General features: G+C 37.4%; 1 protein-coding gene across 1 annotated transcript; it reads right to left on the reverse strand.

Annotated features, from left to right (window-relative positions):
- Positions 1 to 796: 796 nt before the first annotated feature.
- LOC132616892 (putative oxidoreductase TDA3) lies at positions 797 to 4,872 on the reverse strand. Its single transcript, XM_060331651.1, has 3 exons — positions 4,222 to 4,872; positions 3,182 to 3,463; positions 797 to 1,748 (listed from the first exon to the last, which is right to left on the reverse strand). Exons 1-3 carry the CDS (start codon positions 4,808 to 4,810, stop codon positions 1,372 to 1,374), a joined length of 1,248 nt encoding a protein of 415 aa, XP_060187634.1. The 5' UTR covers positions 4,811 to 4,872; the 3' UTR covers positions 797 to 1,371.
- Between the last annotated feature and the right edge of the window lie 11,001 nt (positions 4,873 to 15,873).

The following is a 15,873-nucleotide window of genomic DNA, read 5'->3' on the forward strand; positions in this document are numbered from 1 at the left end:
CTCCACGAAGCACCATCTCAATGCAAGCCCGGAGAATATGATATTACCGGAAAAGAGTATGACAAGTAATTAGCTGTCAATTATTGAATAAAATGAAGGCGAATGCATTAACAATTCCTTAAATTTGTCAATATATTCATATAAACACTCGAACTATGGCCTGTTTCAATTGAGCATCCGAAACACATGATAAAGTGTTTCTATTACACACATCCGGCTAAATTTTTTGAAAAGCTTATGCGCATGCTCTCAAGCATTCTTCATTAAGTTAACCACTAAAAATTTGTGATCTCCTTTAATTATAGACATCAAACTCAATTGGAACAAGCCCGTAGACATCAAACTCAATTGGCACAAGCCTGCAGTTTTAAGGCTTATTAAGGCAAATGTGTAGCCAAAGTGATCAAGGGAAACGCGGCAGTTAAATCCCCGTAATTTTTACCATGTATGTGTTTGCTTCCTATTAGCATGGGTATGAGCAACTAGGCCGGAAAGAACAGACGCTGAGGCAAAAGGGACGGTGATCACCCATAATATTGTGTCTACTGAAATTCAAATCCTGGTTAATCATAGTTTTGGTTCCATTTCAATTATTCATATCGATGTTTGGAGTAAAACATGGAAGGAGAAGAGAAGAACATCCAAACTTGGTCAAACTCAAGAAACGATATCTCTAATTTTTCTTGAAACATGTTATGAGTTCTATGGCTATAAGAGCATGCCATTACGAATAAAATGAAAGTTTAAAATTACATAAGTTCAAATATAAAAATATGTTATTCTTTTATAAACAAGCTAAAATGAAAAGAATATCATATATACTGAAACAAAATGAGTAATGTCCACTTAAGCTGGTCCATACATCACTATTGTTCAGAAAATAAGAAAAAAGACCATAGTAACATTCTGCATGATAACTGTATCCCAGCTGATTAAGCTTTTAGTACTCTGCTTGCCAAACAGTGCATTTGTGTCTAGAGACCTTATTTTCTTGGAGAGACTACATACTTACTGTGCCGATAATGAAAATGTAATTGTGACCTCTTGTTTCTCTCAACATCTAATCAATAGTTTCAGAACTCCCAAAAACCAAAAAAAAAAAAACTACAAGTTCTTCATTCAACAAATTACCCTTTTGCCTATTGCAGTGCCGAGTATATGAAGCCATCTTCACCTTTTAGATAGATTTGTATATAGAGTCAAACCTCTCTATAACATCATTTGTCGCAATAGTTTTTGACTGCTATAGCGAAATGTTGTTATAGACAACATATAACGTAACATGAAAGATCGGTTCCACTGAAAATGTGGTTGTTATAGTGAAACGTTGTTACAGAATGACTGTTATAGAAAGGTCTGACTGTAGTCATCTTACCTCTTCAGAACACTAGCAAATCTTGCTGCGTTAAATCGGCTAAGATCAACAATGCTAGCATGTCCGTCCAGAACAAGTTCAGCCATAGCTGCACCAGTGGCAGGACCATTGAGAATTCCCCAACAGCTGTGTCCAGTTGCCACATAACAGCCTTTCACACCGGGAACTTCCCCGATAATTGGCACATCATCTTCGCTGCAAGGTAGGATACATGCTTGTTCTGTTTTTACAGCTGCTTCCCCTTCCACTAAATGGCTTGACACACTAGCTGCCACTCTCTTAAGCGCGTTTATTGATTCAGGAACTGGAGTGATCTGCGCTGGATCGTCCGGAACCTCTGCCTGAGCCGACATTCCACATATATAAACTTCCCCTGAAGGACATGAAAGCTTAACATTATAGTACTCGACATGCAATTCTATAAAATCTTCGTATTGGTGCAGAATACAGAAAGGAAGAAAGAAAAAGGGGAGCTTTTTTCATGCTGCTTAGTTATGTAACTTCTAAAGTATTTTTAAATGTCTGCAATAAAGTAAAGAAACCCTCGATTCATTTCCACATGAGGTAGTTCATTGAAACCAGAACAAGTAATAGTTGGAATGGGAACATTCTCCGTCTTTGGACTTAGTGAGGAATCATATGTTGATATATCATCCATGTACATCGTGAACCATCACATCAAACAAAAGAGTGCTGCCTGAAAGTAACATGATGTTTGCTTAAGCTTCAGATATACAAATTAGAGAAGAATAAAAAGGTCGCTTACAGCTTTATAGAACATGGATCTTCCTCAAGAGTATGATCATAGAACAAGCCAATAATCCCAGCTCACACTTTGAAACCACCCAAATGTAGAGATGGTTATGATCATGGCTGACATGACCATCTCAAAAATATATGTCTATGGCAGATCAACTATAGCTAAAATGCATATTTACCTATTCTAAAAGAAAAACTATAGATAAAATGTGTTCGAAGACAACCTCCTGCCACCATAGCACTTCTCTTTTCTTAACTTCACACAAGATGCACGATGAGGGTAGTGTGAGGCACATCTTGTTGACCATTTTTTTAATCAGAACATCCTGTTGAGTGTCGACAAAATGATCAGGTGAAATAAGGGATCTGAGACATGTAGACACAAATCACAATTGGCCCCTCTTCCCAGTTCCTACTATTTGACGCGGAGTCCATAAGTAATAGCATAGTACTGTTTTGAGACCTGAGACATGTAGGCACAATCATATACATATCAAGGAACTAGCTAACCATTGTCTCTAAAGACCAGAAAAGTGTTACTATTACTGTTTTGTACTAATGGTTCATGTGATGAATGGCAAGTTAATACTATATTCCTTGAATATGATATGCATCCATCTAGTGTGATGAATGGAGTATATGACAGAGGTGGATCTATTGATCGATCATGTCATATAGGCCCGAATTGGGCATCCAATTGCTTCGACTTGAATTATCCGGAGAACCCAATGCCTGATATATATCAAAAAGACGGACGATCAAACCTATTTCTTGATTAACTCAAAGAGGTGAATAGGGTCCCAATAGAGATACGGAAAAGCACGTCCAATTACACGCGTATTCCTAATATTCCATTTTTCAACACAAATTACCAAAATTCATTTAGTATATTTTAGCTGATACGCTGCTTTGTTGTGGCAAAAGTAATAGCATGAGATATTATTCTTAGTATGTGTTACCTATGAAATTCACTGTTGACACACATCAAGCATCATTCTATACATGTCCAGTATTTGACAATTGTTTCAACTGTAAAAACTGACGCACCTGTAGGACGAGGATAAACTTCCGGGTCCATGGGCTTCCCACCTTGGGCAGGATAATAAGTGAGAAACAGAGCATGTGGCGTGATCCTATCAGGCTCTTTCGGTTCCAGTACTATACTATGGGCCTTAATTCCATAAACCCGAAAAAGCGAGCCCAAAAGAGAAAATCTCTTAGTCCAAGGCCCAAGTGCCAACACAACTGCATCTGCCACAATCTCTCTCCCATCTTCCAATACTACCCCTCTAGTTTTCCCCTCCACCATTTCGATTCTCTCGGCTTTACCTGTTGGTTTTTTAAAAGATGGTGCAGCAAATGAGTTTGAAAGTAGTGATAGAGAATATCTATGTCAATAATTATCAAGCTTAGAGGCCTTTAAATAGCCAACTTGAAAACATAAATCTGTAAAAGATCTGCATAACAAAAATGCAAAAGAACTAAAATATCTCAACAAACTAATCTTATTGAATAGAAATTTAGAAATTCAAAAAATTAGATCCATCCTAAACCTAAGCAACTTACTCCCTCTGTCCCAATTTTTGGCACACTTCACTTTTGATCTGTCCCAAAAAGAATGTCATTTTCTATAATTAAAAACAACTTAACTTTACAATTCCAATTCTACCCTCAACGAAATAATTTATAGCCACACAAATATTAAATGCTTGTTTTAGACCATAAATTTTAAAAAATGTTTCTTTTATCATTTAAACTTTATCCCAAGTCAAACGGTACCACATACTTGTCCATTTTTGAAAGGATTAACAAATGTAGTGTATACTTTACCATAATACCCATATTAATTAGTGTATAGTCTCAATATACTTAGAAAAATTGTCTTTCTCTTCGTATGCTAAAGTCTATAAGTAAAAGTGAAAAAATTACTTTTAGCATAGTGCACAAGTAAAAATGAACGGAGCTGAGTACATTGGAACGAAAAGAGTATTCTGAAAGTGAAAAATAAATTTATTTTTAGTACAACGACAAGTAAAATGAACGGAGCGAGTCAATGGGAACAGAGAGTATTCTGAAAGCAACATTACCAATCACCAGCTCAACCCCATAATCCTCCATTGCTATGGACAATAATGTTTTAGTAAACAATTGTGGATGGACTTGGGCCGTGCTATCACTTGACCCGATAGTTTTTGGGCTTTTAGCTGGGCCATTAACCCAAGACGGAAGCGGCCCAGTTCGGTTCGACGAAGAAGATGATGATGATGATAACGACTCGTCAACAGAGACACTTAAGGTAGTAAGTGGACGATAACCGTAAGATTGTGGTCCATCAAGTTCTTGAGCGAGTAACCGATGAAGATTAAAGCTGGCGCGTGCGAGTGACGCGACGGGACCGCCGTCGCACCAATCTAAGGCTAAGAAACCTCCAGCCTTACCGGAGGCAGCGCAGGCCACGGCAGATTGCTCGATTAGAGTTACGTTTGCGCCGGATTTTGATAGGAAGTAAGCTGTGCAAACTCCGATTACTCCACCGCCGCAAACTGCCACGTGTTTCGGTTGTGGAGTGTCCATTGAGGATCGGATTAGGAAGAGTTTAGGGGATTTTAGGTGCAGTTGTTGGAATTTTCTGGGGACTGAAATGGATGGAAATGGAAGTGCAGGGATGACCGACATTTCTCAATTTTTGAGTTAGGGACTTGGATTTGTGTTAGTTCAGGAAATATGACACGTGGTGCTGTTGTTCTAGGGCTGCGAATCAGGTGGTTCGGTTCGAGTTTGAAAGTTATCGGTTATCGGTTTATAGACATGTTAAACCGTTAAAGTATTGATTACTGGGTTATTGGTTAATCGGTTATTGATCGTTATTGGTTCGGTTATCGGTTTAACCGTCAAGATTTCACACGAAATTTTTTCAAGAAGAAAGAACCCATAAAAAAATGGCTTGACCTACAGCTACATAAAAAAAATAAAAAAACAATAGCGCAAAACTTAATTACAGACAATTAACCAACCAAACTAAACTTCCAATTCAGTCAAATACCTCTACTAATTCTTACTCTTACCATCTTTGATGGCATTATCTAGAGTAAATACTCAAAATACCCCCAAACGTTTGATCAAAATTCCAACTACACATCTAACCTTTGCGCTGGTCCTATTACCCCCCCGGACAATTTTTTCAGTATTAAAATGCCTCTTTTTTGCTGATGTGGCAGTCCAATATGCCAACCCCCAATTATTAAATGGCGCTTGTCCACACGCGCCTGGCCCACGTGCCACATCTTTAATTTCCCCCCATTTTTGACCCGTAACCCGACTCGTAACCCACCCATTACCTAAATTAAATCACCCCCAATTCTCATATTCACAAAACCTAACACCTATCCCAAATTTCACGATAAACACCATTTTCAACCCCAATCTTTGTTAACATATTATCACGTACATATTTTCGTTGCTGCTCATTGTCCATCTAGTAAAGGTTAGTTTCCTTACTTTTTTTTTTTCAAAAAACGAAACTAGGATTTTGTCCTTTGTCGCCTTACCTGAAATCTGGACTATAAAGAACAAATTTTCATAGTTCCCCAACTGTAATCAACATATTTATTATCATATTGTGAATACTGTTTGATTTTTTTTCTTTCAAAAAACGATGTAGTCTAGGGCTTTCAGTTACTGTGCATATGCTTATCATTTTTTTGATTCCGTTTGACATTAAGTTGAATTACTTGTTATTCTTTGTTTTTCTGTTTTGTATTTAGGTAGTAAATGGCTGATTTTGTGTATGTAACCTTAAGATGGTACCATGGAGGTGTGTTATACTTAAATAATGAGGAGCCAATATATGAAGGTGGGGAAGTTACTGATATATTTAATGTCGATGTTGATGTGTTGTTTTTTTTTTTTTTTTAGTTGAGAGACTTTATTAAAGAATTAGGATACACAACTACTTGCACATTTAGTATTAAGCCACCTAATAGTGGCATTTTGATAGATGTTGATAGTGATGAGGTTATTTTAAATATGACTGTGGGTTTGAATGATGGTGATACTATGGAGGTTTTTGTCAAGCACATGGTTGATGAAGCAGTTGTTGACCCACCTTTATTAGAATATGTTAGTCATGTGGATAGGGAGGAATCTTGTTCCCCTTTTATAAAGGGGCTGATGACATAGAGGCTGATGAAAGAGGTAGTAATGAAAGGGTTGTTGAGGAGCCCTTGAATTGTCCTAATACACCTTTGTCCTTTTCTACTTGTGAAAAAACACCACCTCCTACCTCTTATACACCTGCTGCTACTGCTGAAAACACACCACACAATTCCTCTTTTACTTCAAATTTTTCTGTTCCAGAAAAAACACCTCATACCTTTACTTGTGCAATACTACTGCTGAAAATACAGCAGGTCCTTCCTCTTATACACCTGCAGCTTCAGTTGAAAATAATCCACCCCATTGTTCTTTTACTTGTGTTGCTAGTGCTGCTGAAAATACAGCAGGTCCTTCATCTTCTACACCTGCTGTTCATGAAGATCTTGAAGATGTAGGTCCAGTTGGATCTGATTCCTTAGATGAGGGTTTTGATTTCTCAACTGATGATAGTGAACAATCTGTAGATGACATAGAAGGAGAAGGTGAGGATGAATATGCAAGTGATGAGCCTGATGAGGTAAGAGAGTTGAGGGCTGAAATGAGGATTGAAGTTCAGAGGAAAAAAAAGAAGTGAGAGGGAAAAACCTGATAGTGAAGAAGTTCCAGCAGGTGAAACTGATGTGGATCTAGGATTTGATGAAACTACAACAGGTAAGGTTAGTCTTGAGGGTAGGTTAGGAGGTGATGAACCTTACATTGATAGTTCTGCTGATGATAGCTTTGAAATAGATGAGGATGAGGGTTGGGATGATGAAGAGGACATTGAATTTGTTGGGGTAAATCCGCCAAGAAGACAAAGGTTTACAAGAAGGAAGAATGATAAGAACAAAATCATTCATGACCCCACTGCCAAGAAAGTTGTATGGCAGTTAGGTATGGTCTTTAAAGATGTTGATGAGTTTAGGAGAGCAGTAACAAAATATGCTGTCAGGAAAAGGGTTAAAGTAGAAAAGTAGGTGAATGAGCTTACAAGGGTTAGGGTGAGGTGCAAGGATGGTTGTCCATGGATATTGTATGCTAGGCTTGATAAAACCACAGATGATTTACAAATTAAACTTACATTCCAAAGCATACTTGCCTCCAAACTACCAGAAACTACTTGTGTAATGCCAAGTTTATTGTTCAGACCTATAGAAAGAGAATAACTGAGCAGCCAAACATTAAAGTTGTTCAGTTGCAAAAGCTAATTAGGACAAAGTTTAATCTTCATGTTGGTAAGACCACAGTTAGAAGAGCAAGAGCAAAAGCACTGAAAGAAATCATGGGAGATCACATTCAGGAGTTTAGAAAAATCCTTGACTATAGGGATGAATTGTTAAGGACCAATCCTGGTTCCACTTGTGTAGTTAAACTTGCTGAACCAAATGCTGATGGTAGGCCTATTTTTGAGAGATTTTATATCTGTTTTGATGCTTTGAAGAAAGCATTTCAGCACTGTTGAAAATGTATTGGTTTAGATGGTTGTTTTCTGAAAGGGGTTTGTAGAGTACAGTTGTTGGTAGCTGTGCGTAAAGATGGTAATAACCAAATGTTGCCTCTGGCATGGGCTGTGGTGGAGTATGAAAACAAGAGCACTTGGACTTGGTTTATCAGAATTTTGAAGGAAGATTTGGCACTTGGAGGTGGGACAGATTTAACATTGATAACAGATATGCAGAAGGTATGTTTCCTTGATTTTTGTTGCAATGTTTTTTCATAAAAACTCATGTGTATTCATCTATACTAACGATTACTGTTTCAGGGACTGTTTGTTGCTATTCAAGATCTTTTACCTGCTGTTGAACACAGAAAGTGTGCTAGGCACATCTTGGCTAACTTCAGCAAAGACTGGAGAGGGCTACAAAGAAGACAGCAGTTTTGGAGGATTGCCAAAAACACCTTTGAGTCTCAACTAAGGAGAAATATTGAGCTGATGAAGCTGCTTGGTCCAACAAAAATGATGGACAAACTGATGTATTACAACATAGATTATTGGTGTAAGGTCTACTTCAATACTAATGTAAAAGTAGATTTTGTAGATAACATTACCAAGTGTTCTTTTATGTGTTGTTTCCATTACTAAGTGTTCTTTTATGTGTTGTTTCCATTACTAACTTCTTGTTATTATTTGTGTAAATAGCCTGGCATGTCAAGCAGCCGGATTGTCTCAACTAGTAAAGCAAAGGTGACCAGATCAGCAGAGGTAACTGGTGACATTGGCTACAAGCCAAGTGCAAATAGTAAACTGAAATGGAGAGGCAATGAAGCAATCACAACCAGGAAACTACAAGAGATACAACAGAAAATGACAGAAGGTAGAGGTAAAACAGCAAACCCAAGCCAAGAAAGCACCTGTTCACAGTCCAAGCAACCATGGAAAATCTAATTATGATGAAAACTGTCCCTGCAGTTCTTAAATGTACACATTTATGGATTGACATTTTAGTATTTTATCTTGTTCGTTTAATCAAAAAAACATTACAGTAAGCTTGCTATACCATTTCAGCTTGACATAGCTATTTAACGTGTACAAATTCCATTTCAGCTTGACATAGCTGTTAAACGTGTATAGATTCAGGTTGGGCATGAATTTAATATGGTCAACAAAGGTTATTCAAGGCACTAAATCCAACATGGTCAAGGACCATTAAATGTAACTAAATCCAACATGGTCAAGGACCATTAAATGGCCTATTAATTCAGTTGTAACCTATCTATATAACACACCATACACACCCCATATCACACATTCACTACACTAAACTACAACAACAGCATCAACGTGCAACCAGCAGCAAGCACAACAAACACAACAACATACCACCAGCAAGCACAACAAACACAACAACATATAACATCTACATCATACCAAAAGAAGATGCTAGCTTTCTTTTTGAAAAAGTTAACCCGTTCTTACGTGCAAACCGATGATTTTGTAAGTTTTTTTTTATATTTGTTATTATTATTTGATTTACGTGAAAACCGATGATGTAAACTTTCTTTTTTGTTTATTGAAGATACTTCCACATGAACATCATGACATTTTTCCAATGAGAACAACGCATGCCGTGTTAAAGTATCAAGATGACACCGTTCACAAGATGACGTTCAGAATTGGAAAAAAAGCTCGTTTATGCCAAGGGTGGAAGGCATTTATAGATTCAAAAGGTTTGAAAGAGGGAGATACACTAGAGATTTGGGTGTGTAAATATGAGTGTGGAGATGGCATAGGGTTTCATGTATTTAAAAAAGAGATAGAGATCATAAATATTGATTAGTAGATCTCTATTATTCAATTGTCTATGTTTAACATCTCCATGTATGCTACTATTTTGATTAAGACAATGATTAATGTTATGTGGATGTGATTTTGATTTTAATTTCGGATAAACACTTCAAAACACCTTAACATCAAACTTCTTCATTCATACATGATAAAATAGATGTATATGTCACAAAATTTGCCATAACAAAAGGCAAACAAAATATAACATAGCCGAGACACTACCACCACTACCACTATCTATGACAATTTGATTTTTCCTTTGTTTGAATTGCCACTATGGAATACAAAACTTATGAGCACAACAACAACACAAACAACAAAACAAAAAACGAAATTCCTATGGAACCTACCCCCTTTAGTCTTCCTTGTGTCTTCTTTTTTTGGTCCATCAACCTCGACCAAACCCATGTCAACACTAACCGAATTATTATCATTAGTAGTGATCTCATCCAATTCCATCTTCAAACTCCCATATTACACCAATTCCTTCTCTAAATCTCTAATTTTGTTAACCAATTTTGGGAGGATAAATTTTGATCTTGGATCAACTTCATCCCTGTCCCTCCAACGAAAAAACTTGTTAGCCTGAAAAATATCAAAACAGAGCATAATTTAACAAATTTAATTTTTCAATAAATCAAAAATAGGAGCAAGACCATACACCATAATAGGGACAAGACCAGTATCTTCTTCCAGGGTTGTTTTTGGACCAAGAAGTTTGCATTTGCAACAAATTCCCATGTTGACATTGGACCACGGTTCTAAGCATAGGATCACTCTCATCCATACACAATCGACCAAGGTCAATTTTTTCCATAACAAACCCTAAGAAATGAAAAATGACTAAATATGAGCAAGAATTACTCAAAAAATTTAAAATAATAAATTTCACATGAACCAATTTAAAGAGAAACAAATGAGAAATAAACCCTAACTAACGAACCTATTTCCAACGATTGGAGCGATTAAGGTGTTGATTTTTGGAGCTGTAACGATTGGAGTGGTTGAAGTTATGGAGTTATTTGCTTTTTTGACAAAAAAAAAATGGAGATGGGTATTAAATGGGTGAAGAAGAAGATGAAGTAGCCGTTGGGTGTAAAAATGGAGGAGTTTAAATTTATCTATGTGGCAGTCCAGTTGGCATTTTAAAACACGTCAGATGCTGTTTTTTAAAGGCTATAACGCGCCACTGAGCGGTGTAGTCACGCTCTTGTCCACATCAGCAAAAAAGGGGCATTTTAATACTGCATGTTTTTGTCCAGGGGGGTAATATGACCAACGCAAAGGTTAGGTGTGTAGTTGAGATTTTGGTCAAACGTTGGGGGTTATTTTGAGTATTTTCTCGCATTATCTACAACAACTACTTTGAGCTTTTTGTATTCATCAAATTCCTTACTAATACTTTTCATTACTGCAGCACTTTGTACAACAACAACATAACAGGCTAACAACATTACTTGCATTAGCTACTGGCTTGACCATATAAAATGTACCTCATGGAATTGCAGCAACTTTCTCCCTAAAAGCTTCACACATGAATTGATATAATGATCAGGCCACTTGAGAGTTGAGACGAGAGAAAAGCATAAAACTGAAAGCGCTGTTTATGTAATGGAAGTCAAGTAACCCTAGTCCAATTGTCCAAGTGACTTTATATACGAAAGGGTAAAATTGTAATTAAATAATTAGTTATCGGGTTAACCCGATAACAAAAATGGTCAAACCGTGACCCGATCCAATAAGCCAATAACCACAGGGCACCACCCGTTACCCGAATCATTCCATTAACCCGAACCATTAACCTAATAACCCATTAACCGGTTCGGGTTATTGGTTTAACCGTTAATATGCACAACCCTATGTTGTTCAAGGTGGGCTTATAACACATTCATGAATGTTGTGAATGTAACCTTCTGCGTATAGGAAAAACAAAAAATAATTTATGTAGATGCAGAACTTTTGGTATATTCTGAATCGGAAAAAGGCTAAAAAAAAAGGAGATAGCTTACGTGGGTTATCAATTTTGGAACTTTTTTATTATTAAGAACATATAGCGTAACGTAACACAATATATTATTGTAGTCATATTTTTAATTTATCCACATAGTTAAAAAAGTCAGAATAGTGTTTATTTTACATATGATATTGTACTATATAATTTATATTGCACTTACTGTAAATTACATTTGATAATCGAAAAAGGAAAAGTACCACATAAATTGTGATGAAAAATACGATTGATATTGGATATGAGCAAAAGCTAATGAATTCCGAGAAGAATAAGAATAAAATTCGTCGATAGAGACACTTAAGGTAGAGTGGACGATAACCATATGATTGTGGTCCATCAAGTTCTTTCGCGAGTGATCGATGAACATTAAAACTGGCGCGTGCGAGACACGCGACGGGACCGCCGTCACACCAATCTAAGACCAGGAAACTGCCAGCTTTACCGGAGGCGACGCAGGCGACGAAGGATTGTTCTATTAGAGTTACAGCGGCGCGGTGTTTTGATAGGAAGTAAGCTATGCAAACTCCGATTACTCCACTACCGCATACAACTACTTTTTTGGGCTGTGGAGTGTCCATTGAGGAGCGCATTACGAAGAGTGTTAGGGATTTTATGGGGACTGAAATGAATGGAAATGGAAGTGTAGGGGTTGGCAATATTTCTTAAATTTGGAGTTAGGGACTCGGAATTGGAATTGAGCCGTTCCTCGGAAGAATGACCCGTGGCTCTCTTGTTCTAGCTGTGGTTAAACACGTTCTGCAAACTCTATTGCTGATTTTTTTTTTGTAAAACTCTGCTTAAAGAAAAATGATAGAAAGAAAAATAATTTTTTTATTTTAAAATTTGTGTTATTATCTTCTGAAGTGAGAAAAAAGGAAAAAAAAAGAAAGGTAGCTTATGTGGGTTTTACATTTTTGTCTTTTTTCAATTTCTACTTATTGCTAATGGACAGTCCAAAATGTTTCTTAGCAAATAGGGTCCTGATATATTTTTAATATAACTATATAATAAGTGTGGGTCTTTCGTCGTACCATGGTATTTCCGTAAATAAAATCAGAAGTGAGGGCATCTTTCTAACTCTCCTACTCCACTGTGATTCCACGTGTTGCACTTGGACCAATCCACCTAAAACCTTTATTGTAGCTTTCTTCTTTGTAAATTTTGACAGCAAATTCATTTCACTCTCTCTTTCTCTCCATGCTTCTTCTTCCCCTTCTATGTCAGCTCTTTTTTTGGTGAGTTCTTGATTTTCTTTCTTTCTCTTTCCTTTTTATTCACTATTTTCTTCTATTTTTTTTTGTTTTTGTATATCTTATGTTATTGATTTTTGGTATTCTTTTTGGATTTAAGCACTGACTTTTCAGTTTCTTTGCTACAAAGAAGCATGGAAAATCGATATCTCCTTGGGTTTTCTGTGTTTTTTCAACCATGCATGTATTAATTGATTAAGGTGCTTCTTCAACTCTTCAAACACCTTTAGGCATTTCTCATCAAACTCGAACTTAGCCTCTTTTACAAGAAGCTTGCACGTGAGATTTGCAATTTTAGAGAAATCCTTAATAAAACGCCGATAGAAACCAGCATGCCCCAAAAAAATTTGAACTCCTTTTACAGAGATAGGTGGAGGAAGCTTGCCAATGACATAATTTTTTGCTTGATCAACCTCAATCCCATTCTCAGAGATTTTGTGACCGAGGACGATCCCTTCTTTCACCATAAAATGGTATTTCTCCAAATTAAGCACGAGATTAGTCTCTTCACATCTCTTCAGCACTCAAACCAGATGGTCAAGACACTCATCAAAAGAGTCTCCTACCACAAAAAAATCATCCATGAAGACCTCCAAGAAGTGCTCAATCATATCTGAGAAAATAGAGATCATACACCGCTGAAAAGTAGCCGGTGCATTACAAAGACCAAATGGCATCCTGCTGAAAGCAAACGTCCTATAAAGACATGTGAATGTAGTCTTCTCCTGGTCTTCAAGAGCAATGTTAATTTGGTTTTAGCCACAGTACCCATCAAGGAAGCACTAATATGACCTTTCCGCCAGCCGATCAAGCATCTGATCAATAAAGGGCATGGGGAAATAGTCCTTGCAAGTAGAAAAATTCAGCTTCCGATAATCCATACAGACATGCCACCCAGTCACCGTCCTTGTAGGAATCAATTCGTTCTAAGAATTTAGCACCACAGTGATGCCTTCCTTCTTCGGAACACATTGGACCGGGCTCACCCGTTTACTAGCTGCAATAGGATAAACCACTCCAGCATCTAACCACTTTATAATCTCTTTCTTGATCACCTCTTGCATAGGTGGATTCAATCTTCTCTGATGTTCAACACTCGGTGTACTTGCCTCTTCAAGCTGAATCATGTGCTCACAAATACCAGAAGAAATACCCCGAATGTCTGTAATGGGCCACCCAATCGCACGTCTATACTCTCTCAGAATCACCAACAATTTCTTCGTCGGCTCATCATTTAGCTGTGCAGACACAATCACTGGAAAAGTATTCTCAGCGCCTAGAAATTCATAGTCAGACGTGAAGGAAGCTGCTTAAGCTCAAGCTTCGGTGGCTCCTCAATAGATAGTTTTGCTGGAGGTGTCTTTCTGTTTTCAAGATCAAGGTCAAGCTTTTTTGGTTGATAAGAATAGGAACCCAACCCCACAAGAGAATTCACCGTCTCCACATAACCTTCCATATCATCAGCATCAAAGTTCACAAGAAAGATTGCTAGAGCCTCACCCAAACACTCTTCCTCCATTTTAAATTCAACAGCTTCATCCAACACATCAATACAATCAATAATCAAAATTCTTTCGTAAGGACTCGGTAACTTCATCCCCTTACTCGCTTGGAAAGTAACTTCCTCATCGTTGACTCAGAATTTGATTTCATTTTTTTCAGAATCCATAAGAGCCTTTCCCATAGCAAGGAAAGGTCTCTCTAAGATAATAGGAATATCCCTATCAATAGCACAATCGAGAATAACAAAATCAGCAAGCAACAAGAATTCACCAACCTTAACAAGCACATCATCCACAACTCCCACGCTTTTGATAGATCTATTAGCCATCTGCAATCGCATAGTAGTAGGTCTAGGAATTCCCAAACTTGATTTCTTATAGATAGAAAGAGGCATGGGATTTATGCTAGCCCCGTTATCACATAAAGTGCGAGCAAAATCATCCTGACCAACCGAACATGGAATAGTAAAGGCCTTTGGATCCTCCTTCTTCTAAACATTAGTGGTGGATATAATAGAACTAACACGGTGAGTCATACTCACAATGTCATGCTTCACAGACCTCTTATTTGTAAGAAAATATTTCAAATACTTTGCAAATCCAGGCATCTCTTTGACAGCATCCATAAAAGGGATGTTCATGGAAAGATGCTTCAACTGATCATAGGAGTTCTAACATTTAGCTTATTCGATCTTCTTTGCCAACCTTGGAGGAAAGGGAGGTATGGATTTAAATAATTGAGTCAAAGGATGAAGGGCCCCTTCAATCATTGCCTTACTAGTGTCATTGCTTCCTTCCTGCTTTTTAGAACTGTCTGAAACATCATCAACTTGCTTAACAATAAGAACTTCTGTCTGGACCACATCTACAATTGATGGCACATCAGATTGTGCCTTTTCTTCTTCAACCACTGGGTCGAGATTTATCACCTTCTTTTCAGCACTGTGGAGTATTTACCACTCCAAGTACTGATAGCATATACATGGTCTAGACCACCTCCCCCATTCTTTGGATTTGAAATAGTGTCACTAGGAAGTCCTCCCTTCTGTGGAGAGTGTTGTTCTCTGGAAATATCTCACATCTACGACTCGAGCTTTTGAATGAAAGTCGTGTGAGATCCCACTGTTTTTGTCAGCCCCTTCAATGTTTTATATTCTTTGTCTTGGTTGGCTAGCACCTTTTCAAGCATGCTCTCCAACCTAGAACTCCCTTGTTCAGTCAACTGCACTTTTGGTGAAATATAGGAATTGGAACTCTTATTTCCAAAGTTATTATTGTTGTTGTAGTTTCCCTGATTCGAGCCACCATAGTTGTTATTGTAATTTCCTTGTCCCTGTTCAGGTCTCCATTGATTCTGAGTCTGATTCTGATAGCCTCCTTGGTAATTGTGCCTCTAATAACCCTCTTGAGAGTTATTGACATATTTAGCATCCTTATACTGCATAAGAGACCCTTCTTGATATGGACCCTCTTGAACTTAGTGTATTCCCTTGGGCATTCCCGGAATTTCTTCAACAACATTAACCTTCTTCGCTTTCTTTTAATCAAGTCTCTTA

Source organism: Lycium barbarum, chromosome 11 (assembly GCF_019175385.1).
Source record: "Lycium barbarum isolate Lr01 chromosome 11, ASM1917538v2, whole genome shotgun sequence".
In the NCBI taxonomy this organism is placed as follows: domain Eukaryota; kingdom Viridiplantae; phylum Streptophyta; class Magnoliopsida; order Solanales; family Solanaceae; genus Lycium; species Lycium barbarum.

Excerpts from the sequence above, each read along its gene's own strand:
- LOC132616892 (XM_060331651.1), bottom strand. The coding sequence starts at position 4,810 with ATGTCGGTCATCCCTGCACTTCCATTTCCATCCATTTCAGTCCCCAGA. Across the intron at positions 3,464-4,221 it reads TGGGGTTGAGCTGGTGATTG|GTAAAGCCGAGAGAATCGAA; the intron begins GTAATGTTGCTT and ends AAAAACCAACAG. Across the intron at positions 1,749-3,181 it reads AGTTTATCCTCGTCCTACAG|GGGAAGTTTATATATGTGGA; the intron begins GTGCGTCAGTTT and ends CATGTCCTTCAG.